General features: G+C 43.7%; 1 protein-coding gene across 1 annotated transcript; it reads right to left on the reverse strand.

Moving 5' to 3' along the window:
* Positions 1-2,517: 2,517 nt before the first annotated feature.
* On the reverse strand, positions 2,518-8,829 carry LOC104456846 (calmodulin-binding protein 60 E). The gene is made up of 12 exons (XM_039305813.1): positions 8,720-8,829; positions 8,595-8,667; positions 8,077-8,129; positions 6,995-7,067; positions 6,787-6,842; positions 6,428-6,500; positions 5,506-5,546; positions 4,686-5,080; positions 4,143-4,303; positions 3,898-4,062; positions 3,294-3,498; positions 2,518-2,912 (listed from the first exon to the last, which is right to left on the reverse strand). The coding sequence occupies exons 1-12, from the start codon at positions 8,827-8,829 to the stop codon at positions 2,518-2,520; spliced, it is 1,800 nt and encodes a 599-aa protein (XP_039161747.1).
* Positions 8,830-9,664: the final 835 nt, after the last annotated feature.

Below are 9,664 nucleotides of genomic sequence, written 5' to 3' on the forward strand. Positions count from 1 at the left end.
CCCCGCGGCTGTGGGGAAAGTGCCGCTTGGTGATCTTACCCGGGGGTGCGTGGGTGGTGGTCTGCGTTGCCTCCCTGTGGTTTACCCCGGCCGCCGGCCGTGCGCGGGTTCCCGGGTCAAAAAAAAAAAAAAAAAAAGATGCATGAAGTTGGACATTGACCAAGAGAGAGAAAGGGCCATAATAAACAAGATGGATCGGTGTCAACTTAGGGTGCGTTTGGAAAGACTTTTGGGGAAAGTCTTTAAGGAAATGCAAAAACCTTTGAGTTAAAGGTGTTTTCTAAAATGCAAACTGTGTTTGGTAAATTGTACTTTGAAAGCCCTTTGTGAAGTACCTTTGAGCAAAAATGGTGTTTGGGGGACAAAGGACTTTTATGATAAAAAAAAATTACCAAAAGAAAAATAAAAAAATTTGACTAGTGTGAGTCATAAATACATACATTATGTACTTAAGATTTTAGTTAAATTCACGTCAAAATAGTTTATAACTTATAACCTAAAATAAAATCCAAGTTTAGACTATTTTTTAATGAAATTTCAGTAAAAATCAAAGTCTTTCTTTTGGTCATTTTCCCAGGTGCCGCACGATGCGCAGCTCCTCCTTCTGCGCCGCTCCTTCTTCAACCTAGACCCTCGCCGGTGATCCCCAACCTCACCACCCCCCCATGCCGCCGCCGCCGCCGGCCTCCGAGCTCCCGTGGCACGCGGTCGCCACCGCCGCGTCAAGCTCCTCCTGGTCCCTCCTACCGGAGCACCGACTTCGAGGTCCACCGCCACTGGCTCGCCCTGACCCACTCCCTCCCCGTCGCCCGCTGGTACTCCGACGAGACCAGCCCTTGGACCCTCGACGACCCTCCCTTCTTCGCCTTCCTCGAGCTCCTCCTCTCCTTCCCCGCCCGCGCCGTCAACTCCGTTATCGTCCACCTCCACCACAGCCTCGGCTACGGCGCCGCCTCGACCTCCGGCGGTAGCGCAACCCCGATCGGCCGTCGCCGAGGCTAGGCAACCCTCGCCTGAGGTCGGGGGACCTCGGTGAGGGTCGCGCGACCCCGATCGGCCGTCGCTGACTCAGATCTGAGCCGTGAGGACCCAGATCTGGGCCTCTGCGACTCGCCGGGGCGGCCCCTCGCCATCGTCGTTGAGTCACCGCGACTCGTGGAGGTCACCCGACTCTCCGACGACGATCGCGTAGGTTGTCGCGATCACGCCGGCGTCCCTCTGGCCGTCACCGGCCCCTCGCAGTCACGAAGAACAGATGGTGAAGACGAACAGTGTCCTCACAAGGGCAAAAGACGGTAAAACAAAAAGTTCGTAAGGGTAATTTTGGAAATAAAAAAACATGAACAGTGCCCGCGTGGGCATGCCGAAAAAGCCGAAAGCTCAAGGCAGGGGTGGACCTGCCTTGGGCTTTCAGCCTTCACAAGGCTGGCATTTGGAGAATGGGGGTTTAAATTTTTTTGCCAAACACCCTTTACTTGGCCCAAGGAGCTTTAGTCTCTCAAGGGGCTTTGGGAAGTGGGTTCCCAAACGCACCTAGCAGAAGGCTTCGTGCCGCTATAACGGTCTCTAAATTGAGCACCGCTCTACTGTTATAGTATTAGATTTGATATCGCAAATACTGACTTTGACTTTTTTCGGTCAGAATACTGAGTTTGACTTTGACTAATTAACTTTCGTTTGGCCAAAAAAATCATGACTAATTTCAGAGGTATACAGTAAATTTTCCTAAATCTATTTTGACTGAAGCGATCACAAGTAGACAGTTCACAGAGTGAGAGGAGAGTAAACCATGTGGGGTGCAAGTGAGGAATAGAAGAGCACTTTTCATGTGTTGGCATGAAACCATCATTTTAAAGACCGGATGCAAAGTATTATTTGTCCTTGTACAATTTTTTTGGGTTTATTTGGATAGTCGACGGAATATAGTTTCGGAAAATGTTCGTGACTAGACAACAAGGGGAAGTTCTATCATTAATAGGAAATGGATAGAAGACCATTTATGTCCGTCACCCAAAACACCTTTGACTAAACCCTCTATTAGTGAGTGTAGTATATTCTTATACGAGCGTAGTATAATCTTATAAACAGTGATGGAATTAACTAGTTATCAATTGTAACTCAACAGCTTTATTTAGACTAACAATCTGAATGAGTACAGAATATCGATGGAACTTGACGTCATAGTTTAACAGTGTATGTGTTCCGAAAAATAGCTTTATTGAGTGTGAATAGCAGCAAACTGGCCAAGCTTTACGCATAGGACTGGATGAACGTGGTCCAAAGGTACCGATGAATGACAAGCACAGAATCCAACTGCACAATTCTGACACCTCTCTTCCTGATAAAGAAACCCCACTGCAGCTCTGCCTTTTATATTTAGCCAGCTATTAAACACCTTTTGGTAGTACATAACAAAACCATCAGCCCGATGGTGGTGTCGAAATGGACGTGTGAATACCCGGTGGGTCGGGACTCTCCAGAGCGGCCATTAGGTGCTGACTATCCCAATCTTAAAAACTATCGCAATCTAAAGGGGTCGAATTCGGTACCTTCCATCAGGGGATTGCCTTCAGAAACAGGAAGTGCACTACTAGATGGGAAGCCTGATATTGTGGCAGAGGACAATTCTGAGGGCGGAACATGCCCATTCAGAGTACAGTCCCTTTGGCTCGAAGTATTGATCCATTGGCTCCCCGTGGCATATTGCGAACTGGTATCTTCGGACTGCATTGGAAGTTGGACAGTGGTAAGACCATTACCTCCTCTGGAAATTGGAAAATTTGAGCGGTCTGCAAGTTCAGGCTGATGATGTGTAGCGAGAGCACTTTCACCAACTGCAAGCCCCGTGGCATTTCCAAAATTGATAATTTCTGACTCTGCTGGCAACGGCAAAGCACTCACACCATTATGTCCTGAAGAAAGAACTAGAACATTAATTGATTAGTAAATATAGGCAAACGTGAGCACAGGTCTACGATCCTAGGGTTGAATGGTCATGAGCTTTTACTATTACAATATCAGGGATAGCGCCGCTAATTTCTTTTCCTTACCCTGCACATCTCTTTGTATTTTCTGGGCAATGCTCTTCATAAACTTTAAGTGCTTCAATTGACAAGCATTCTCTCCTCACAGATGGAACACTTTACATCTCAATTCACAGATATGGAACACATTGCTTTTATTTATTAAATCTCAGCATTCAAGTGGAAAGTCCTATTTTCATCGTTACTTCACAGGCCGCACCTTTGTATGTGCAAAGAGGTAGAGAGAGTTTTGTGTTTTCGAGTACATACCTTCACCAGTGGAGCCCACAGTTGCCGGAGGAGGTTCCTGACCAACTCGAGTAGCAAAGGTTCCTGGAGCAAATCCATCAAGGACGTGAGATGAAGAAGAGCTTGAGCTTTTCTTCTGCATTGAACCAGAGAGGGTCTTACCATCGAGCTCCGCAACACCATTCCAGTTATCGAAGGCCATTTTCACGATTGCATCTTCAAGATCCTGGAAGAAAAGCATTCGGTATATAACTCAAGCTGGACTAATGGACGTATTATGTCCACTATGGAAGCGACGCGCTCTGATTCAAGCTAAAATTTCTTTTCTTCCGGGAAGTAATGCTGCTTTCCAATGGATGAACTATTCAGAGTAAGTACAGAAAAAAAGAGGCTAAGCATCTAAATGTCTAACCAACTCCTCGTTTCAAGTTTCCATATATCTGATCAATTCTAACACCTATTATGTATGGCACACAGCAACGAGTAGACATCAAATTACTGATTACGTAAATAATGTGGGACAAACTAGATGGATTTCAGCGTGATGGGGTGGAGCGCACAAACTGGCTTGACAGAACTCAGTAGGAAATCCTGGGTCAGAAAGTAGGCGAGTAGCAACAGATACCCTGTTTTTGATTAAGCCGATGAGTTGACCATCATAGTCGACTATAGCACCACACTTCCCCTCGCCATCAGCATAGTACAAATGAAGCTGCCAATTGGTCTTGCAAGTCCTTGCATGATCTCTAAGGATCTTCCAGTCCTCGTGGCGTTTCTCCATTCCAAGAATCTATGATGAGTGAACGCGCAAGACTCACACTCTTGGTAGTCAATCAAACCCCGATTTAGTATCACTAACTAAGTTCTTACCTCTTTCAGTTTCTCGGGATCAGTAGACAGTTGCAAGAGAAAGTCCTTCACTTTATATATTCCTTCGTTCTTCAGTTTCTGGTGACGTGTCCCGTCCTTGGCAATTTCGTTCAACCTCCAGACGTCATCCTCAAGTGCAGGTGGATAACGTTTCTCGGATTCTGCAAACGGACAGCACATATGTAGTAAGATCCCACTCACGATTAGATTATTCGTAGAAGCGAACATCTGATGGGAGTGCAAACCCTCTCTTGAAACTGATCCAAAGGGTCAACATTTGCTAATAATAAAACAGTCGATCGTCTCTAATTTATCAGAATTTGCTTTCAAAGTGTAACCGTCCGTATGAATCGAAGCTCTCGATTAAAAAAATTGAAGACCGCGGATGTTAAACCCACGTTTATATTCAGTTAAACGGGACAAGGTTCATTACCCTTTCCTCTACGTTCCAGGACACGGACGGCATTTGTTATTCCTTCTCGGATTTGTGTATTCCCACAAAAACTGCTGCTGCCTTCACCCCTATCATGACTCTTCCATTACTCATCTTTCTGGAGTTTTTATTAAATGACAGGTCTCCCAGCTCCGCAACACCTTCCTTCAGCCTCACTTGGAGATTTCCTTTCAAAGGCGGCCCCTCTTGTCCTGGAACCACATAACTCTCAAACTCTTCTGGAGCCCAGTTATCCTGCTCGTCTTTGTTGAAGCCACTATCAAGCACGACGACCTCCACCTTAGCAGAGGATTCCCAGCCTGATGTAACTGTATCCCCTGTATTTGCATCGATCAAGGCAACGGAAATGATAGTCTCCCCCTCTCCTACTAATTTATCTTTAGTGAATACACGATCTGGCAGTTTGGTTTCAAAATGAAGCTGATATTTTCTCTGCGGAAAACAACCATTCTTTGCCGGAGATTTAGCATTGGCCCTGTATTCTCTGCGGACAACAACCATTAGAAATAGGAACGGGTATGGAAGCGGAACGTTGGAAAAGCAACGGCAAAGAGCGACAAACTACCAAACGTCTCGCTTGGAGAAGTTTACTGCCGGGGAAACTAAAAGGATAAATAGATCCGTTGCCTCAGTGAGTATAATAAAAGCAACTTTTTAATGAATAAAGTAACATAAATCCAAATTCTCCAGTGCTCTCAAGCTGCAAAAATTATGTTCTAAATTGGAGCGCTGACTCTTTGGCACACGACCGTGTCGTTGTGGCCTGACACTCACTGAGCTCTCACTGCCTGCTGTGGGGTGGGGTGGTAGGTCGGACATCATTGCCCCCAACACATCAGCATTGCGTAAAAGGTCCATACTATACAGAGAGCCTTTCTCAATGGCATCATAGGGGAAGTGTATTCGTACCTTCTGAGGTGGGTACAGTCTGCAAGCTCCGCTGCTTCCTCCTGTTCAATACCACCAACAGCAGAATTGCCAAAGTTGAAGACATCAAAAATTAAAAAAATATAAAAAATATAAAAAATAGAGCACAAGGGATACAAAACCAATATGTTCCATAAAAGAGGAGTTGAAAAAACGTATTTATCGTTCCTTCTTAAAAATGACTCATCGAACAAATAGCCCATATGCTCTATCCTAAGCATTTTCATTTTCCCCTTTCATTCCATGTCCATGCAAAAATTTACGCGTGTTTTACAAAGATTATGCTTCAGCTTTAGGCGATAAAGTCACAGCTGCAGATGTTATTGAGTCGAATGAATGGAGATAGCCTCCAGCAGGGCTAGCCTCCAGCAGAGTCTGATGATCTGCTTGAAACTCAGATTGGTTTGTGTGGGTTCATTGCTTCAAACTCTGGCTCTGAATACCTTTTTATCATTGCAAATCCATCCGCTTTTAGGGTGGAGGAAAATTAAGGATTCCCTTCTCCCGATATGTTTGTGGCTTAGATAGGCATTATAGATTGAATACTTAAGCGGTTCATTTAGGCGACCTTGTCATTATCTATGTGCACATGGCTTTCGAAATGGTTAAGATGATGCATGCACATCCTAGTGCATTTTCTATGAAAAAAATAATGTAAAATTGTTCATACGACATCTTGATAGGCTGTTACTAAAATCTGATTCTCAGCATTGCCAGTATCTAAGCAGAAGATTTATGACAAAGGCTTTCCGGATATTTTAGTATTTACATTAGTAACTGACTAGTTGGTAATGCAACTGTGCGCCCTTCATGACTGATGAATAGTCAATAGGTGAACGTGAACGGCAAAAGTACGTACGGATCCTACGAAGCAGAGTTAATCTACAAGATTCATCCATCTTACCACCCTCTGAATGGTTGCCTCCAGCAATGAGCGAATCTCTGCTACGACCCCCTCGAGAGTGTTTGGGATGCACCTGAACGAACAGAAGTAGCATAGAATTTAATGGAGTTGGTACAGAACGGACAAGAATATGAATAACGCCATCTATTCACTCGCACTAAATGCTGCAGACGAAGACGCTTCGGTCCCAAGAAATGTATGGTGTTGAACCTTCTCCAAGTGTGCATGACTGAAATCAAGTTTTAGACTGATTTGGAAGTAAGTGTCGCAAACTTGTCACCTGTATGCATTTTGGACAGCATCGATAGCGACGATAAGCCAAGACAATTGTTGTTCCTCTAAGTGAAAAGTATGAGTACCTCTGGACAAGATCAGCTGAGTGAGGTACTGGTAGCTGCTCCAGTTGTTCCATGAACTGTTTGGCATTGACAATCAGCGAAAATGCGAGCATGATCTACCGTACCGGGTCATTTTGTTCCCTCATCACCGAAATCAGCAAATAACACAGAAATTACACTGACAAATATTTGGCATGACAGAAACGATGGTGATTTCTACTCGTCTTACCACTCTCCGAGGGTCCTCTTCTGTCGAGCAACTCCTGGGCACGACATCACTTTCGAGTCCGTTTGATGTCTCACTGCAGAACCATAATCAGTAACAGTCATGAAAACACATCACTCTTCATAAAATATATCACATACTCTTACACGGCGGGTGAAGATTGATCTGCATCTATGCCTAACACAACAAACCATGACTTTGCCCATCTAATTTCAGACACTGGTGTGACCTCTTCGGGCAAAACTTTGCGACAAGATTAGGCAAAGCCAGAAACATTCTGAAGAAGAGTTCCCAAGAGGAATGCTTGAGCCAAATCGCTAACTCTAACTTTAGTGAGAAGAGCCGGCGAAGTTTAAAAAGGAGAAGAACCTAACCTCGTGTCATTCAACTTTCTTCCAAAAGAAGATGGGAAAAAACAGAACTTAGAGGATATACCATTTGCGCACATCAAAATCCAAAAACACATTTTGATCGAAGGCGGAATTGGTTACTTGAGGGATGAGGACAACTTTAGTATGGCGCCTGTCCTGATACTAGACTTTTTTTTTTTTTGGCTTCAAATAATCAAATAATTCTGGCAAATTTCAATTAAGTGCCTTTGGTAAATTATTTTACCGAAAATTCTGATGCAACTCGACGGAATCGCTTAAATGGACGTTCATAAAAAGTTTTAACACTAAATGGATCATTGATAAAGTTTAAAAAAATATGTATATATATATACATAGTATGCTCTAAAAGTTTTAAAATTAGAAATTTGAGAAAACGGCGTCGCAGCCAAAAGCAAACGTTCCGACTTTTGCACTATTTTTCGTTGCAAAACATCAAGTGGGAAGAGTGATAACAGAAGCAAGTATTGGCAGCTATCTCCAAATGCGCGGTCCTTTTTAGTGATAAATTAAAAAAAAAAAAAAAAAATGCATGTGCAGGTGTTACACAGTGCCGTACAGAGTCATGGGATTGAGGGTGTATGATACCTAGATCATATTTCTAGCTGGCATGGCAATAACTATGGAAATTCTACTAGAGGAATCGGTTGATGCAGATACGAGATACTGTCAACAAACCAAACGAAATACATTCACCTCTGATCACATTCGGCCAAGCGAGCTGCAGCGAGCTCCAGCGCTATGCTACCCTGTCCACCAAAGAGCATTAACGAAGAGTTAACATTGCAAGAATCATCTGTTGCGTATTCATCGCATTCAAGTTTGACATCACAGGTATCTTCATTGTCCTCCTACGTGCAAATTGTCGTTGACTGCGTTTTTCAAGATTCAAGGAGACAAAAATGTCCGAGGCATATCAATGAGAATTTGTACCTTTCTGTGATCCATATTGTCCAGAACAACATGAAAAGCCTAAATCATGTTCTCAGTGAAATGCTTCATAGGAAAAGCCTAAAAAAATCGGCGGTCCATATTTACCACTCAAGCGATAATTCTACATGCATCTCGCAGCAATTTCTCATGCGGATTGCTTTCCGGAAACTGACTGGAAGGTCAGAAATGCATCCGACCACTTCTAACGGAATACATCAGCAGCTGAACTACAATAAAGACTGCATCTGGTTTGTGCAGGTTGGCTGCTGTACTCATCTTACCACTCTCTGGACATCCTCCTCCGTCCAGCGGCTCCCCAGCACGAGCTTCCTTTTGGACTTGTTCCCTTCTTGCCTATGGGAGGATCAGCACAAAAATAAAAGCAAGATATGATAACTTAGCAAACACGGCAGCAAAGTAACCCGGCAACTTAACAAGGAGGAAGTACTGCAATTGCTGAACCGCGAAATCGCATAACTGATCCCAGACGACCGCATTAAAAGCTAAAACTAGCATGATCTTCAAGCAAAATTAATCAAGCATGGAAACATCGAGTGGGAAGAGTGAACTTACTGGATTAGAGGGAAGCGTGGCCTCTTGGATGACGAAGTGGAAGCCGAATCTCCCTTCATTTCACTTTCCTTTGTTGGAGCTTAACACGATCTAACAAAGCGTCTGAAGTTTGAGAGTCCTTGGTTGCAGAAATACTGAAGTGTGTTTGTGGGCAATGCGTGAACGAGGCGGCCGCATTTCGTCGAAATGAGACGACTTAGGGTTGCATTTCGTCGAAATGAGACGTCTTAGGGTTGCATTTCCTCGGCATTTCAATCACTTGTTGCCCTACTAGATCCAAATTTACCAATTTGCCCCCTCAGCCATTTGGGCGGGGTTTTCTTTACCGCCTTTTTGCCTATTAAATAACTGAACTATTTTTCCATCCGATGCGAATTTAAGGCGAACCTTTTCAATTCCATCTCTTGTCAATGGATCACATTCTTCAGCGTCGGTCATCATCTACGTGTGGATTTGAACAGGCAACAAAAAAAATTCTACGAATCGCCTCTAATCACGTGTGATTATAATTCATATAACACAACCAGTATTGCTGATGAAGTCAAAACGATCCGTTGTTACTTAATGTGATACGAAATAAGGTTTTTCCTGCAAATGTTTCGAATGCTGTGTATTTCATTAAAGACTAAGAGCAAGAAGAATCATATGTACGTCTTCTTTCTTTCTTTTTTCCTCAATTTTTGGTGAAGTTCATAACCACGATCTCAATGGTTTCATCAGCATGACATCTTATGTGAGGATGCTATGACCAGTCAATCACAATGCCAATTTGGATGAA

Source organism: Eucalyptus grandis, unplaced genomic scaffold, assembly GCF_016545825.1.
Source record: "Eucalyptus grandis isolate ANBG69807.140 unplaced genomic scaffold, ASM1654582v1 tig00095167, whole genome shotgun sequence".
Taxonomy (NCBI): Eukaryota; Viridiplantae; Streptophyta; class Magnoliopsida; order Myrtales; family Myrtaceae; genus Eucalyptus; species Eucalyptus grandis.

Bases quoted from the DNA above. Each gene is read 5' to 3' on its own strand.
- LOC104456846 (XM_039305813.1), bottom strand. From the start codon at position 8,829: ATGCTAGTTTTAGCTTTTAATGCGGTCGTCTGGGATCAGTTATGCGAT. The intron at 8,668-8,719 runs GTTTGCTAAGTT...ATCCTCCCATAG, and splicing joins CCGGGTTACTTTGCTGCCGT to GCAAGAAGGGAACAAGTCCA. The intron at 5,081-5,505 runs GTACGAATACAC...TGTTGTCCGCAG, and splicing joins GACTGTACCCACCTCAGAAG to AGAATACAGGGCCAATGCTA.